Source organism: Triticum urartu, chromosome 2 (assembly GCF_003073215.2).
Source record: "Triticum urartu cultivar G1812 chromosome 2, Tu2.1, whole genome shotgun sequence".
NCBI lineage: Eukaryota > Viridiplantae > Streptophyta > Magnoliopsida > Poales > Poaceae > Triticum > Triticum urartu.
In genome coordinates this window covers 560,500,750-560,519,307 of record NC_053023.1, presented here as the reverse complement: position 1 = coordinate 560,519,307, position 18,558 = coordinate 560,500,750, and the positions used below count along the sequence as shown (strand labels likewise).

Sequence of the window (18,558 nt, the reverse complement as noted above, 5' to 3'; positions counted from 1 at the left end):
TCGCAAAAAAAGGAAAACCAACCCTCTTTCGCCTTTTCTTTTTGGGTCTTTGGTGTCTTTTTCATTTTTCACTAGGCTTTTTCCGATTCTGTGCTTTTAGAGTCCCGTGGTGTTTTTTTTTTTTCGATTTCATTTTCTTTTTTTAGGCAATCCGATTTCACTTTTTTTTAGGCATCCGATTTCATTTGCTTTTTCAATGATGGAGGGCCAACACAGCCCGTGGTGGTCTTCTGATAACTGAGCCCAATCACCTTCCGGCCCAGAGATCCCAACTTTACCCTAGCGACCCTGAAGACCAATCTCGCTTCGACTTTTCGGCCTCTGGAACCCACGACGCAGCTGCCGCCAGAGGTACAGAACAATGGCGGCCGCCGCAGGCGACGGCGGCAGCGTCCCGCCGAAGACCCCAATAGCGGAGGCGCCTCCCGCTTCTCGGCCGCACGTGACCCGCAATGCCATGCCGTGGCAGAAATGCGTCGCCGGCGTTCAATTGGCTCTCAAAGGTACGCGCTTGCTTACGCCTCTACTCACCCATCGCCCTTTCTTTTCTTCCTCCCATCTCCTGACTCGCGTTGTCAATTGGTGATAGATCCGAAGGTGGTGTTCCTGAGGGAGCAGATCGAGAAAGCCGGGTGCACCGTATGGCCGACGCTTTTCCGGGCGGCCATCTGCACGTCCAGCGGGAACTACGCAAGCGGCGTGGGGGTATGCTGTTCTTCATTCCCTCTCCCCTCATTATCGGTGCTTTATGGCTGGCGCTCCACTTACAGGGGTTCACGTTGGCAATCTAATAAAAAAAAATCGATCAAAAGGAGCCTCGCCCCCGGTTCATGTTGGCACTCCACTTACAGGGGCTCAGAGAAGCACGCCCTCCATGCTCAACACTAACAGCAGCTTCAGCCCAGGATTGACGCACAGTTTCCTGAGCATCAATTCCCTGAAAAAAGATGGCCTTTTCCCCAAATGGTTCTTTGAGGGATTTTGCCCAGTCCCCCAGAAACCCTACTATCAGATGCCACACCTGTTTCATAGGGATCCAGGTGCATTTGTTAAAGATAGTATCCCAGGAACCCTACTGTCAGATGCCACACCTGTTTTTTCACAGAGATCCAGGTGCATTTGGTAAAAAAACTAAGCCATTTCTGCAGTTCCAAAGTCCCCACAGGACAGCATAAGAAACATAATTTAGTTTTTCTTATTTTAAAGCCAGTGAACAGCTAAAGATCTAAAATCTACAATGCTAACACCAAAGATAAGCTCAGCATCATTCTAAATGGATTTGGCAACAATACATTCAAACATTCAATGTACAGATGGTACACTGACTCAATTTCACTACAATGTCTACATTCCAGAGGTTTTGTCATGCCGTTCCTCCTCAGGCTATCACAGGTGATAAGAGCCACAAGAACCCCTGAATCGTAGGGGGGACTTTAAGTTGCTAGACAGCCGGTAACAGGACAGGTTGGACCCCTCTCAAGTTCACAATTGCATATAGGGATTTATAGGAACATACCCCTTTAGACTCATACTAGATACTACCAAACTAAGCTTTCCTCCTGCTCTACAAATACAACAGATTCTAAGTCTATCCACATGGCCATGAGATCTTCAGTGAAGGTCCTCCTAAAGGTGCACTTCAACTGAATCCCATCCCAGAGCTCAAACAGTCTTATTTGTCTCATTGACCACACAATAGATATCCCAAAATTGTGTGGCCAGAGGAGAGTTGCCAAACCAAATGTCTTCCCCAAAACGAACTGATCTACCATTACCTACATGCCACTTGTATCCAGATTTAACAGAACTGAGAGGGGTGAGAGTCATGGCAGCAGAGCACATTAGGATTTCTAGTATTATACTTAGCATCTATAACTTTTCTCCACAATGTTCCTTCCCTTGCAATATACCTTTTGGATATTTGGCACTCCCGTACCCCCATATTCCTTCCTCATGATCATGTTAAGGCCTTGGATATTTGGCACTCCCATAACCCCCGTACTCCTTATGCAGAGAGATGGCCAGTTTGCAAGATGATTTTTTTATTTCCTTCACTATTACTCCACATGCATTTGGCCATTTGAGAATTCACTAAAGCTATAGCCCACTTAGGGAATTTTAAGAAGGAAAGCATGTAATTTGGAATACTGAATAAACAAGACCTAATTGAAGTCACTTTGCCCAACATAGAACGTAACTTGCCTTTCCATCAGCTATTCTAGCTAACATAAAATCCACTAAAGGTTGAAGATCCTCTCTCCTCAACTGCTCAAAGTGTAAAGGTAATCCTAAATATTTCATAGGAAAGTATCATCAGCATATTCTAAACAAGCACCCCCAGGAATAAAGTTTGGACAAAGACCTCTAATGAGCCCTACTTTCCACCTTTAACTAGCATTTCGTCAAAAATATCCAGAACGAGATTAAACAAGGGAGAAAGAGGGTGCCCTTGCCTAAGCCCTCTACTAGTGGTAAAGAACACTCTCCCCATTAATCTTGCCTCCTATGGTACCATTTTGAGCAATCATGTCAATCCAGTTAATCCACTTACTACCAAAACCTCGAAAGTCCAAGTTAACCTTGTCATAGGCGTTCTCATAGTCAATTTTAGGGCATGTTTGGTTGTTGGCCTGGGCTTCATGCCTGGTAAAAGAGGCTGCCTGCCATCCGCCTGGTACTCCCTTGCTTTTATGCATGGTGTGGCTGCCTGGACATCATGTGTTTTGTTGGTGGCCTGGCCTGGTGAAATATTTAAATAATTTACTAGCATGATTGATGGAGATTGAACGCCCATAAGCTCAACGAGGCAGGGAAACAGTGCCCAGGCAGCTACCCAGGCATCCTTTTTTGAGTGCCTGGTCCAGGCTAAGCGGACTGCCTGGGTCAAATTCCAGGCTAAGCAAAATGTCAGGTAACCAGGCCAGGCTAGCAACAACTTTTGCAGGACAGCAACAAACACTGTCCAGGCACAGTTCAGGGAGGCTCCAAGCCAAGCACGATTCAGTGTGGACACTATCCAAACAGACCCTTATAAACACTAGCCCTTTATCACTAGAAGATTGGACACACATGAACAATTTCATGTGCAGTCACTACACTCTTTAAGATGTATCTACCTCTAATGGGAGCAGACTAGTGTTCTGAGATCATCCTACTAATAATCAGAGCTGTTAGGAAATATGCAATCTGTATTTCCAGGTGGCCATGGGCTAATATATATACATGTACGGGTGTGGTAAATATGCAGGAAACCCCTTATACAATGGGGATATTACATGACAAATATATACAACTCTAACACCCCCCTCAAACTTAGGGTGGATCAACAACACTAAGTTTGGAGAGATAGAAGTTGTGCTATGCTCTAGTCTGGGCCTTCATAAAGAAATCTGCCAACTGTAACTCTAATAAGCTAAAAAGCACGGATATGGGGACACGGACACGGCGACACGCATACGGGGACACGGGATATGACATTTTCCATAAACAGCCCATCGGGGACACGGCAAGTATATATAAAAATAAATAAAAATATGCCATGTAATATAGAGTTAAAGACAAAAAAAATAACGAGAAAGAGATTGCCCCATTCAGCAGTAACTGGGCCACAAAGAAGATGATCCATTAGTAGTTGGGCCATTTCAAGAGCAAGCGGATGCTACAGATTAATTTGCACCGTCAAAAACTCAAACCCTATCTCTCTCTGCCCTAACGCTTTGACCAAGCCGCCACTCTCCTCCCAGCGATGGATCTCTCATCTACCCCGCAGCAGGCCAGCAGCTCTCGCCACCGCTCTCCTCCTAGCGTGCTCCTCTTGCCGCCGCAGCAGCAGCGGCCAGCGCTGCAGTGGGGGATGCAGCGGCGGCGGCGGCGTCGCGGGCGCAGCGGCGAGGGCACAGTAGCAGCACGGCGGCGAGGGCGCAGCAGCGCGGCAGCGGGAGGGTGCTCCAGATCCAGCGTTGCCTCGTATCCTTTCCGTGTCCCAGCCGTGTCCTCCCTTTTCTTTCTTTCTTTTAATTCTTAATAATTCGGGAAATACGGCGGGATACGCGTATCCCCGCGTGTCCTCGTGTCCCGCCGTGTCAGCATGGGGATTCGGCAACTTTTGCCGTGTCCATGCATTGTAGCTAATAAGAGCAATGATTTGATCATGCACACCAACGCTCACAAAAGGAGCATAAACACCAATATGTTTGATGAGCTTATGCTTCATAGGGTTACACAAAATACTTATAGCACATGTACCCTTTAACAAGAGGGGAGTAGGTGTAGTAACAGAAACACCAAACTCCTTAAGTAACCATCGTAACCAAGTCACCTATGCCGTCAAAACAGTCATAGCTTGCAACTCAGCCTCTGTACTCGAATAGGAAACTGTAGTATGTTTCTTCGTTTTCCAGGCAATGAGAGAACCACCAAACACAGTAAGTAGAAAGTGAACAAAAGGGACCACTAGCCCACGTAGCATTTGAATAGGCCTGAAGCTGTAATGAACTGGAGCGGGGAAAGAAAGGACGGGGAGAAGTCGTGCCATGAAGATATCATAGAACACGAAGAAGGTGACTATAATGAACTGAAGTGGAAGCAGAAACAAACTGACTCAAAATATGGACATGATAGGAGATATCTGGACGAGTGACAACTAGATAGACAAGACTCTCAACAAGACGATAACACGCCGGACCAAACAAGGGGTCACAATCAAAAGCACATAGGTGAACATTGAGCTCCATGGTAGTCTTAACATTGCACATATCAGTAAGAGCAACACGGGCAAGAAGATCCTAGATATACTTATCTTGGGAAACAAAGAAGCTATCAGAGGTAGAAGAAACCTCAATCCCAAGAAAACAATGAAGAGGGCCAAGACCAGACATAAGAAACTGCTCACTAAGATGTGCCTTCACAAAGGCAATGTAAACAGGGTAGTCACCAGTGTTGATCATGTCATCAACATATAAAAGAAGAGTCAGGCCATGAGCAGAAAGGTGGGCAAACATTGCAAGATCATGAGCACTCGCCAAAAAACCCAACAACAATCACCACAGAGGTGAAACGGTCAAACCGGGCATGAGGGGCTTGCTTAGGGCCATATAGAGAGCGATGAAGACAACAGAGCATGCCATCAGGGACAGAATACTCAGGTTGTGACTGCATGTAAACCTCCTCTCACAACTCACTATTAAGAAAGGTATTCTTAACATCAAGCTGAGATATAGACCAATGATGAACATAAGCCACAACAAGAAGTGTGCGAGTAGTGGTCATATAGGTCACTAGAGCAAAAGTCTTATCGTAATTAAGACCATGCCCCTGCTGAAAGCCACGAGCCACAAGACGAACTTTGTAGTGCTCAAGAGAATCAGCGAAGCAAGTCTTAATGAAGCAGCACAAAGGTTGTGGAGGAGCAACTCCACCTTGCTGCTATAATGTGTACAACACAAGTGTTGAAGGAACAACTTCAACGTGCTGTGTTAGATATCGCTCTAGAGGCGAATGTAGGCCGATAGGGCAGCAAGAGTTCAATCCAGAACTCCTAGGGCACAAGATCTACTCCAAGATCTTAGATAAGAACAACCAGTTCTATTATAGGTAGTGGGTGCATAGTCTGGGTACAACGTAGAGGTGAGGACCTCTATTTATAGGGCTTTGGGAAGCCTTCACATACTTCTACTTATAGCTAGAATACTCTAGAAAACATTATTTAAGTTCCACCATTCTACTCACAGCTACTCACAACTAGAAGACTCTAGAAGACAGTGGGTAGGGTAGAAAAGAACAAAAAAGAAATACTACACTGGAGTGGAAGCATCTAGAACTCTAGAAGTAGCCAAACAGATCTGGCATGTGTTTTTCTTCTTTTTCTCTCATCTATTGTTCCTCATCACTTAACCTGGTAGACCCACTTACAAGTGATGGGATGAACCCGGGGAGGAAGAGAAACAAGATCCCACGTGCATGTGCGCTCAAGAGTAGCAATCTCTGCATGATAAGCTGCCATTTGTGATGAACAACATCACGATAAGAAGTCGGCTCAAGAACAGCAGCGCTAGCACTTAAAAACCATAGCAATCGACAGGTGAAAGCGGGCGATGATGTAAGCCATAGGTAGGCTAAGACGAGGAAGATGGAACATGAGAAGTAGATGGCTCATCAATAAACTCAACTCATCAACAACACGTGTACGATGAGTATAATAGTGACAAAAAGAGGGACAAATACGAGGAGGAACCATCGTGATAGATTCAAGTGATGGAGACGGGGATGCCACCAAGGATGGCGGTCCATAATCCTGTGAATATGTGATAAGTGAGGTGAGGAAACCATAGGAGATGGTGTCGTCGGATCTGCAATAGTGTGAGAAGCAGGAGTAGTGGGATGCGTACACAAGGGCTCAACAAGAGTGATAGGTGTGTCGGGAAAAGTGAGGAAAGAGGTGTCCACCATTGAAAAGGTGGGGGAAGATGGACGTGAGTAGAAGGGACGGGACTCCTCAAAAGTCACATCCCGAGAAATATGCATTCAACGACTGATAGGGTCCCAACAACGATAGCCCTTATGCTCATCATTGTATCCCAAGAAGACGCATTCAATAGACTGAACGGTCAGTTTGGTGCATTCTCGGGGGGCAAGAGGAATATAGCAAACACAACCAAACAAACGAAGTACCGAATAATCAGGAGAACGATAAAGAAGACACTCGAAAGGAATGCCACCTTGCAGAGCAGCGGATGGCTGGATATTAATGAGATAGGTAGAACTGGAAACAACCTCAACCCAAACGTGAGGCGGAAGAGGCAAGATCATCAACGCATGAGTCGTCTCAAGAAGATGGTGATGCTTAGCCTCAGCCACACCATTTCGAGCATGAGCACCAGGACAAGAAAACTGAGCAAGAGTACCCTGCTCAACAAGACAACGCACACTGTCTTGAAGATACACTCTCCAGCAAGGGTTAGCACAAAACGCATGGATAGGCGTAGAGAACTGCAGCAAAATGCTTATATATAGACATAACCTCACCGCGAGAAGACATAAAATATAGAAATCATCTATTGATATAACATATCTTGATGCCCCTTGTAAAGCAAAGGGAGTTGAACCCCATACATCGGAATGAACTAAATCAGAAGGACATTGAGACACTGACTCACTAGTATGATAAGGTTACTGAATCTGTTTGCCAAGCCTACAACCATGACACTCCAAAGAGACATATCTTGAGACAGATCCCAGAAGACCTCAATGAATTAAAGATAACAGACAAGAGCCACAAAGAGGACCAAGTCGATGATGCCACTGTTGGAAGGAGCCAATAGCTGAAGCGACAGAAGCAAAGGGACTGGTGGTAGTTGTGGCAGCAGAAGGAACATGAAGCCAGTCTAACTTCCAAAGACCCTGAGAGTAATGAAGGCGAGGGCTAGCCCCAACCAAAAGTGTGCGACGGTCCTGAACCGAACAAGAATCAATGTCAAGAATTACATGATAACTAGTAAGCTGACCAGCAGAAAAAGGTTCATGGTAAGAGGAACATGAGCAACACCAGGAAGAGAAAAAGAAGCGGTAAGAGTACCTCGACTAGCAACAGAAAGAGGTGTACCATTAGCTGTGAGAACATGAATAGGAAAATTGTGAGATCTAAGAGAGGACAAGGTTGAAGAATCAGAAGACATATGAAAGGAAGCTCTAGAATCCAGAACCCACGGGGATGTACTTGACTATGTAGACGGTGGTCGCTTAGTGCTAGAAGCATCAGTCGCAGAACATGCAGCACTCGTCAAAAAAGAACCTGAAGCAGCAAGCAGATGCTTAAATCTCACAATATCTTACTCAGTCAAGGAGACAACTAAGGGTGTCAAAGTAGAAGCATGAGTCCTAGAAGATGTGTGCTCCTTATTGCGCATGTGTTGCTTCTTCTTGAAGCAATCAGACTCGGGGTGACCATCCTTGTTGCAGTAACTACAATGAGTACGAGCGACCCTCACCACAAGTAGTGAACATGAGCGGCGGAGCACTAGAGCGGGTGCAGCAGGCGGCGTTGCAGGAGAGCACAAAGGGAACCTCAAGTGAATCAGCGACATGCAGACAAGTCTCCTTAACACAATTCTCATAAAGCGCCTCCAAAACGGAAACACGACCACAAGCAAATAGGGATGCACACCGCGGCTCAAACTCATTAGGGAGCCGAGACAAGAACTCGTATACGTGCTGAAACTCTTAAGTCTGACCGCACAACTTGGCAACGCTGGCAAGTACCACAACCAGCAATGCGAAGAGTCTAGCTGGGGCTAGGTAGCAGAACTCTTTGCATAGAAATCATCAACCGTGGAGTCACCCTGTTGAAGAGCCTGCTCTTGGCGGACCGTAGACATGCACTAGTGAAGATGGGTCCACATCTCGAAGATGATAATGAGGCCCATAAACTCAGAGACAAACTGAGGTAGAACAGTAGAAGCGAGAATAGCTGCGGCATGAGCATTGTCATCAAATCACTAAGTGTAAGCAGACATGGCATCACGGTAAGTGGGAAGAGCCTCCTCATAAGCATGAACGACAACATCATCAACAACCTTAGCTGCATCCTTATTAGCCTAAGAAGCATCCGCAACAAGATCTGGTGGCGTCAACGGGGTAGGAGCCATAGGAGAAACCTGGCGCGGCGGACATGCGACCTCGCCGGAAAGAACGCCCTCGAGACAAATGCCACACATGAATGCCCATAAAGGCAACAAACTGTGTGTAGTTAGTACCATGAAAAATCACCGAGCGAGGGATGGCGACATAGCCCGACGACGAAGACATTGCACCTGTTTTTTTTGGTAATCGGTCAAGTCAACCGAATAGACAACCTTGAATCAAAAGGAAACAGAGTCCGAGCGCGCGATTGAGAAGTTGACTGGCGGGAGGTCACCGGACGGTCGGCAACCGGATGTTCGCTATTGGTGGTGGCAGGGCAGGAGGGCGTGGTGGCGGCGGGCTAGGAGGAGGGCCGCGGTTGTCGATCTGGAGGTGCATCGGGCTTTGATTTGGAGGAGGCGCACTAGCTTGAGGAGGGAGATGGCAGCAACGATCGTGAGGATCTCCCAGACGCGATCTGAAGACAGGTGTCCTTGAGAAGTCAACAAAGGCGACGTGAATTGGATCAAGAGTAAGAGCCGGCCAGAGAGGATGATGACAGCACGAGATTGAATCGGGGACAGTTGTGTGTGTGAAAGAAATAACCAAGGGCTCCAATACCATGTTGGGACATATGCAACTTGTATTTCCAGGTGGCCATGGGTCAATATATTTACATGTACATGTTTGGTAAATATGTTGGGAACCCTTTATACAATGGGGATATTACGTGGGAAATATATACAACTCTAACAAAGACCTCAGTAAAGATCTTGAAACAACAATTAAGTAAACAAACGGTCTAAATTTCTTCATAGTTCTAGCATTGCTTTCTCTGGGGAATAAAGTGATCATAGTAAGCCTTAAACATATTAATCAAATCCTGCTTAACTATATCCCAAAAGGATTGAACGAAAACACAAGGAAGGCCATCAGGGCAGGTGCACCATCAACATATGAACCAAAAACTGCCTATGTAATTTCTTCCTCATTAGAAATAGCTTCTAACAAGACATTCTCTGTACTAGAGACTTGTTCGTCTACATTAAAAAATCATTTCCGAGAGAAATCTCAGGTCTAGGTTCTGCTCTAAAAAGATCTTTATAATAATCTACAACTATTCCTCTCTCCATCCGAGACTGAATGATTCTCAGCACCAATATCCAGCTTATCATATTGCTCCATCAACTGTTTTTTGTGCTTCCTAAGGAAAGCCTCTATGTTAGCACTCCAACCATAGCCAACTTCCTGAAATATCTGAGTTTATGCTGCCAAACATTCACTACATTAGAGCTATTGGTAACTAAATCCTTAAAGTCAGGTCTAGTCTGCCACCATTTTTCAAATTTAAAGCTAGATTTTCTAAGGTTTTGCCCAGTTCCAGAATCCCACACAACACAATCGGAGTGTGGTCACTTCCAACTCTAGGTAAGACAGTAGCACTAGCTAAAGGACAGAGGTTATCAAACTCAGTAGAGCAGAAAACCCTATCTGCTTTTGACATGATCAAATCCTCTTGATTATTAACCCAAGTATAATTTCTACTAGACATACCAATTTCTATCAGGACCGAAAATCTACCAACTGTTAAATTTATCTACCCGTTTAAAATCAACTATACTATTCCTTTTGTCTTCCTGTTTCCTAATGAAATTGAACAATAGCAGGGCCATCCCAATTTAAAAAGAGCTTACGCAACTCAGAGATGAACTCTTGCTTGCCTTCCTCATAGGCAGAGCCATACACAGTAGTTATTCTAGAAATAATATTAGTGCTCTTATCACGAAGGACTACACTAACAAGAAATTGTGAAATTTTCCAGCTAACAATATTTAAAACATCTAAATCTATTCCCACCAGGATGCCACCAGCATCAATGGTCCTATTACCTAAAAGGTTTTTAAGGACTTAGAGAAACTTTCCTTTTTAGTCTCCTGGAATCCCACACATGCAGGATTATGCGGGATTGTTGTATCATCTATGCGTTTCTTTCTACCAGTTGCAGACACCCCTCTAGCACTCCAAAAGATAAATTCATTTTAAAACTATTTTCTGAGGGTGCTTGCCCTGCCCATGTCTCCCAACATGAGTCCATTCTCCACGTACTCTGAATCAACACTAGCAGAACCAGCCAACAGCTGGCCTGTAAGACAACAAATCCATTATCGCAAACTACATGATCATCTACCGCAGTTCCTAAGTTTCCTTTGATCTGTATACAAATGTTACTAAATCTTTCAAGGATATCATCAACTGGTAAAACTATTAAAGGATTTGAGCTAATTATACCTTTGATTTTTTTGTTTGGAATTGCCAGATTCTGTTGCATTTTGAGCAGCTTGGCCTTTTCCATCACATGCTGGCTGCCAGTTACTCAACACTTTTCCTGGCAGGTTGAATAGGCCCCCAGAGCTTCTATTTCTTTTGTTTCTTCCCATCCTGATCTTCTTGCTTGTCTTCCAGTGTCTGGTCCCTGTCACCAACCTCCAGGCTCTCAAAAACAGGCATAATATCATCAGGTAAGTCAATGTTCAAGCTATATTGTTGCTCTGCTTGAACACCCTCATCTGCATTAGATCCTGTGCCACCTTCCTCTTGTGCTGCACCATTGGATACCGTAAACTGAATATTTTGTTCTTCCTCATCACTGGCTTGCTCCATTTCAGTAAGAAGGAACCTACTAATCTCCTTAACAGGATGTTCAGCAGGCATAGCGACCCCATCATCAGATGCCACAACGCTAACCGACTTGTTGTCCCCAGAGCAACCTTGTTCGAAAGCAAGTCACCCCTCTTGTAAATTGGTGTGTCATCCTCAGCAACTTCCTTGGATGTTATCCTTCGCACCTCCACCTCTCTGAGAACCACCACCAGTGAAGCTACCTCCACTCTTGTTGCTACTCCTAGAATTAGCATTACTCTCATTTGACATTCTATCAGACCCAGCATTTCCTTTGTCAGTTTCCATATCACCTTCTTTGGACTGTTGGTTGCCATCATTACCATCATCAGATCCACTTTCACTGGTAACCTTCTCAACTTGTCCCATTAATGGTAATTCCACAGTAATTCTGGTCTGAGACATCTTCCCTTCTAACTCGAACAATCTTTCATATGGTATCTTACTAGTATCCCTGCATTTAATTTTCACCATGACCACTTCAAATAAACTATGGAACATTTTCTGCCTATCTACATTCAACAGCAGACCAAAAGCAGACACTACTTGATCAAGGATGGACCATTCACACCATTTAGGCAAGAGAGAAGTACATATTTCAACCCCGAACTCTTGCCCTAGTCTAATTTACAACCCCGAACTTCAATACCGTCTAAATTACAACCCCCAACTCTCAAAACCGGTCAGGATTCAACCCTTCACTACCTCTTGACCGGTTTTGACCAAGTTGACCGGTTTTGACCCATTGACTAGGTGAACAGTAAATTAAAAAAAAAATCTATTTCTTATTTCTTTTCACATGGTGAATAGTATTTTTTTAAGTTACAATTTTTTAGCTTGTTTGGACATTTGAGTAGTTCTCAGAAAAAAGACAAATGTGGAGTCTGTGAAACAGTTAACTGTCGTGCACTGTTCGGGCTGATTTTGTTTTTTTGGCTGAGAGCTACTCAGATGTCCGAACACGATGAAAATTGGCACGGACCTCACACATTGATACATCTTCCATGAAAAAAATATTCTTTTTTTAACTTTTTTGTTTTTTGAATTTACTGTTCAGACGGTGAAAAAATCAAAATTATTTTTTGAATTTTTTTACTTTTTAAAATTTACTGTTCACCTTGTGAAAAAAATAAATTATTTGTGATTTGTATATTTTTATTTTTTTAAATTTACTGTTGGCTAGTCAAGGGGTCAAAACCCGGTCAACTAGGTCAAAACCGGTCAACGGGGAGAGAAGGTTTGAATTCTGACCGGTTTTGAGAGTTGGGGGTTGTAATTTAGATGGTATTGAAGTTCGGGGTTGTAAATTAGACTAGGGCAAGAGTTCGGGGTTGAAATATGCACTTCTCTCTTTAGGCAATAATAAACCTCTAAGCTGGATCCAAGTTTCAGTTAATTCCTCAAAATTTTCTAATTCTTCCTTCCAAACTGCAACTCTGACAGTCATGTCTTCCTTTGACAGCCCCAAACAGGGATAGCCAGCCACCTGTTCAACTTGAATATGAGGAGTGAACTTAACTAAGAAGGACCACTGATCAAGCTCTCTAATCTGCCAAGGCCAATTGGTTTTATATATTACAGAGAACTCTTTGGCAAGTTCATCCTTAGAAATCTCACCAGACTCAGTATATGCAACTCCACAATTCTTGAAAGACCCAATTGCAAGGTTACCCATCTCCTGCACTTCTATGTGCTAAAACCTAGCTTAGCTATCCACCTGGTGTGCACTTGATTTGCATATGAAACAGATTTTAGGTCTCTTACACATGGGTTTTGTGATGTTTTGGGTTATCACAATTGAAACACATCACCTGAGCATACTCAGTAAACTCCTCTCCAACCTCTCTGCCAGTACCAGCACCATTGGGGTTTCCTGCAGCCATCTGGGGTGGTTTTTCGGGGTTCTCCTTATGAGCATCCTTGGGCTGCCCTTCCTAGCTCTGCTGTTGCTGATGTTGAGGCTGACCAAGAGGTACCCACTGATTGCCTTGCGGAGACACAGGAGGTGGGTACTGAGGATAAGAACCATCAGGTAATCAAACTGCGAAGGAGGAGGCGGCTGCTGTACACGCGTGCCCCCCTCTCCCTTCCTCCTCTACCTCTGTTCCCCTTAGCTATCCTAACCCTAAGCAGCAGAAGCTGGAAATCAAGGCGCTCCCAACCCAAGATGTTCGCAAGCAGCTGAAACTCACCTTATCACCGAATTCCTTGTCCCAGATGATCACGAGCAGCTGAACTCGCATTCTCACCGAATTCCTTGTCCCAGATCCCAAAAGGAAAGCAATCCTCGATCACAATGCAACAAACAAATCTTGCTGGATCCACACCGCCACCTGTGACTTCTCTCGGTTTTGGCAGGGGTGAAGGAGTGATTGGGGAAAAAGGCTCCCACAACTGTCCAAAATGGTCTAACCCCACCGCAGACGCTGACAGCCGGATCCAACGCACCCCAACCCTAGAAACCCTCACGGTAGCGTTCTCCTCGTCCGCGCCAGCAACCCTTGAATTGGAAACCGACTGAGTCATCAAGGACCAACAATGGCGAATCCGCAAACATGATCCCAACATGACCAGCAATATGTCGAGCACCTGGAGATTGCAGCACTATCCTCTGTAGGAATTGACTTAGAACCCAAATGCACCCTCCATCGTCCCCGACGGCAAATCCACGACGCCTAATCTAATCTGAACAACCTCCATCGTGCTTGCTGAACTTTGAATGTTGAGGTGGCCTATTCTGCAGCCCGCGCTAGAATCTGCTCCGCTGTCAATGCTTTGCCTTGTTGGAACAAGCGACCTCGCTCCACTGTAATCCTGTCCAGAATCCACAGAGCCAGCTTGAGCCTGATCTTCTCCAATGCTCGATCTGCGCGAGCTACCGCATCCATCAGCGCTAAGAGCTCCTGACCCGTCAGTTGCCACCCCTCCCATGCGGATCCATAGATTCTCCCTCGGGACCACTTAGGGAGCCCAGGATTTAAATCAGGAGACACGCCAAGCACAACCCCGAGGCCCAATCTTGAACGAGGTGTTAGGGTATGCCGAGGTAGAGGAGAGAACATGGTGGCAAATCCAAGACGCATAATCTAACCTGAACAACCTCCCTCGTGCTTGCTGAACTCTGAATGTCAACATGGCCTCTGCCGTAGCCCACGTCAGAAGCTGCTCCGGTGCCAGTGCTTTGCCCTGTTGGAACAAGCGACTTCACTCCAGACTCCACTGTAGTCCTGTCCAGAATCCGTGAAGCCAGCTTGAGCCTGATCTTCTCCGCCGCTCGATCTGCGCAAGCTACCGCGTCCATCAGTGCTAAGAGCTCCTGACCCTTCAGTTGCCTCCCCCTTCCATGCGGATCCACAAATACTCCCTGGGGATCACTTGGCGAGCCCAGGTTCAAATCACCATATCTCGCAGGAGACACACCAAGCGCAACCCCGAGACCGACTCAGCGAGGCGAGAGGGTATGTCAAGGTAGGCGAGAGAACGCCTGAGAGGACGTATGGTGGATTTCATTGGAGTGGGGAGAAGCACGGTGAGCTAGGCGGGGTGGATAGGGGTAGGTGGTGAGGAGGCAACAGGTGTTGAGAGAGCAATTATGGGCAAGTGGTAGTCTACTCTTCTTTCTTTTGGTTACCAGTTTCTTACAATCGCAATCTAATAATTTGCGTCGCCGCTATGTTTGGAGTCATGAAGTGTCTGCGGTTGTCACAATTCATAACAATTCCATGCAAACCAGAGTGTACTACTGTATACTTTTCTAAATTATAGTGCTTTTGTTGTTTGGGGACATGTTTTAGCAAAAGATTAACTAGGATAATATTGGGTTGTCAAGATATGGGTGAGGAGATAATTGTCTTGTATGAATCTTGAAAGCATTCACTTGGTAGGACAACCAAAGTTGTGAATTCTACCTGGGTGTTAAATATTTGAACTGAAGTGTTCAAAAGATAGGTTCATCTGTTTTATGTACATGAATGGAATTTTTCTTTGAAATGTATGTAAAATTCACGTTTGCACCTCAGTCAGCAACATTTACGGCAACGGTAGGCCGAGCTGGTTCCTGTTTTCTTGTTATCGGTACATGTTGACAGGATTTGCTGCTGCCCTATTTGTAAAATTTTCTCCAAAAAATTTTGGGCAGCCCTAAAATACAACACCAAGTGCTGCAAATATACAGCAGCCGTGGCTGCCACAAAATTTTAGGGCAGTGGGGGGCCATGCAGGACGATAAAAAAGCAGCTGTTTTACATCACTGTGTGCCAAAAAAGCTGCTCCAACAGCTGCCCTAAAATAGGACACCCACAAAAAGACCGACCTGATGTATCTTAGGGCACCAATTTGAGGGCAGCTGTTGGAGATGAACATTTTCTGGTGCTCTAAAAACAACTTTTTGGTGCCCCAAATTTTATTCCAACCACTTTTTTTCTGCTCTATTATAGGGCTGCTGTTGGAGATGCTCTCAGTGCAATTGCCTGACCTTACATTAGTTTCTCAAAATTCTTTGATTGGCCTTTTTCCTTGTGGATTCTATTTCAAGTGAACTATCAATGAGAGAGCTGCTCTAATATTTTCCAGTTATTTATGTTCAGGTACAAGTTTGCTGTAATCACATGCGAAGGCAAGATGAGATAAATCAGGTCATAATTCATGAGTTAGTACATGCTTATGATGACTGTGTTGTCAAGAACATCGACTGGAAAAACTGCGCTCACCAGGCTTGCTCTGAGGTAGTGAAATACTTGTCATATAAATGGAAGTTATTGGCATGTTACTGTGCCACTGAAACTTATGTTCTGTTGTGAGCTATTGTAATTGGCTTACATTGTGTTATTTATTCTTAGATTCGAGCTAATCATCTTAGTGGCAATTGCCATTACAAACGTGAACTGATGAAAGGCTTCCTGAAGATAAAGGGGCATGAGCCAGTAAGTATTTTTTTTAGCAAAAGCAAAACAGCCTTTTTGTAGTCCTGTTATTGAGCTCACACCACATATGGCATTGGTTCTCTGTTAGCAAGCTACAAACTTTGAATAGTTAAATATAGTGAATCACTATTGGTGACTATTGAAATTGTTTACAGCTTCCCTGTGGTTCTTGACTTGTTAGCTAATGAGCGTGATTTTCCTATTTTCATTTTTATTTTGCCAATCGAATGTTTATGCCTGCTGTGACGTTTTCTGCATTTCTGAAGGAATGTGTCAAAAGACGTGCGCTGCTTTCTGTCAAGAACAACCCGCACTGTTCAGAAAAGGCTGCAGAAGCTGCAGTTGAGAAGGTGTGGGATATGTGCTACAACGACCCACGCCCGTTTGATAAGGCTCTATGAAGTGAAAGCTGCCAGGGCAGTTTTGTTAACTTCCAGCCGGGTTCTATCAAGTGTATCCTGTGGGACAGTCTAGTCTCTCTTCAGACGGGCTCCATGAAGTACTTAGCAAAGCGTTGCAACAAAATCTGGAAATTTGGTGCTGGAGCAAAACTTTGAATGCCATGACATTAGTCCAGACAATCTAACAGATTATTCCATGTAATGCAATTGTTTTACATGGCATATAGTGACAGCTGACTGAGCTATAAATAAGAGTGGCTGTGAATGATTAATTCTTTATACCAGCTAAATATTACTTAAGATATTCCCTTTTTTTCTTCCCTTTTGAAATTTCAGCCCTTTGGAAATGCATTTAGAACTACAGGGATGCTGACAATGTGGCGTCGGTTGGCTTGTGTGCCCTGTGTGGGCATGCGAGGGCGTGTGGTGGTGCGGCATGGATGTGCAGGGAGGCGTTGTGTTGGCTCGTTGGGTGTTCAGGCAGCCTGGAATTGGTGCCTAGATGCCTGGGCAACGCCTTGGGTTGCTCAGACCTGGTGAGAAGAGGACGTGTCGGTTTAGTGCGTCAGCGATCGGGCCTGAGCTACTGCGTGCAATGGTGCGTTGTCGGGGTCCTTGTTGCATGCCATCTTTGGGCTGCGCAAGGGCGAGAGTGATGTGCTGCTTCCGCGTTGTGAAGGTGGAAGGTAGGATGGGCTCGCTGGGTCATGGGTTTGGGCAGGTGAGGCTGTTGGCGACCAAAATAGTCGACGATGATACAGGCACTGTTTCCTTGCTGGAGGCATTGATGTTGCAGTTCTTTCTTTAACTTTTCTACTTCCTCCGTTTCAAATTGCTCGTCGTAGAAATTGATGTATCTAGAACTAAAATACATCTAGATATATCCATACCTGCGACAAATAATTCGGAACGGAGGGAGTAGTATGCTATGGAGAATCCCTAGATCTGGTCTCCTAGGTCGGATGATGATGTCGCTATTGGCTTTGCGAGGCGTTGTGTTTCTGGGCATCGTCTTGTAGTTGGATTTGGGGCTCGCGGAGGTGGTCGGTTGTGGCTAGCGTGACATCTTCCGTGGAGGCATCAGGAGTACCCTCCACATGCAAGCAGCGCCAGGTGGGTTACGTGGCCACCTCGTGGGATCAGATTGTCGTATATTTGCTCCATCGGACATAGCTTTCTTCTTGGATGTCATTGGGTTTCATGGATATGCTTGTCCAGCCTGGATTGATACAACATTTTCGGTGTGCACTCTGGCAGCATTGAAGGTGCTTAAGTGCCCGACATGGGTGTGTAGTGGGCTGTTTGCCTTTTGGCGTGTCATATTATTGTGCTGTTTTTGGCCTAGTCAAGCTAGGTGATGTTTAAGTTTTCACTCAGTATTCCTGAATAAACCGATCAACCTTTTTCTTCTTCTTTTTTGGCACTTGCATTATGCAGTGCGTTCCTCGTACCAGGTTGTTACTTGTAATACTCCTTTTCTAATCAATGGATCTGGCAGGTCTCCAGCTAACATTCGAAAAAGAAGGCTCAACAGAGTACAGTTCACTTTACAACATATGCCACAAACAAAACAGAAAATTGCAACAAGACCCTTTGGATACATGTGTAGATGTCGGCATGCCTCATGAGCTTTGTCTCGAACTGCCACAATGACGCAGAGTATCCGAAAGGATCGAGAGGTCGACGAAAATGAGGAAGGTGATTAGAAAATTATAACATTTAAGCTTAACTTTCAAATTTAGGTCAATATACCGATAAAATAGGTTCTGTGAATGTGAAACTAAACGAACACAACCTATATGCCAGACGAGCTCAAAGCAAAGTATGCTAGCAGTCCACGGCCAAAAAAAATTGACTTGCACCTAGAAAAATCAGGCGACCTACAAATAGCGGCTCTTTTTTTAGTTTTTTTTGAGACAGTCTCATTTTTTTAGTGATGG

At 44.9% G+C, this 18,558-nt stretch overlaps 1 protein-coding gene across 1 annotated transcript; it reads left to right on the top strand.

Moving 5' to 3' along the window:
- Window positions 1–257: 257 nt before the first annotated feature.
- On the top strand, window positions 258–16,922 carry LOC125538747 (mitochondrial inner membrane protease atp23-like). Its single transcript, XM_048702024.1, has 5 exons — window positions 258–503; window positions 590–705; window positions 15,882–16,019; window positions 16,134–16,217; window positions 16,484–16,922. Exons 1-5 carry the CDS (start codon window positions 362–364, stop codon window positions 16,616–16,618), a joined length of 615 nt encoding a protein of 204 aa, XP_048557981.1. The 5' UTR covers window positions 258–361; the 3' UTR covers window positions 16,619–16,922.
- The last annotated feature ends 1,636 nt before the right edge of the window (window positions 16,923–18,558 follow it).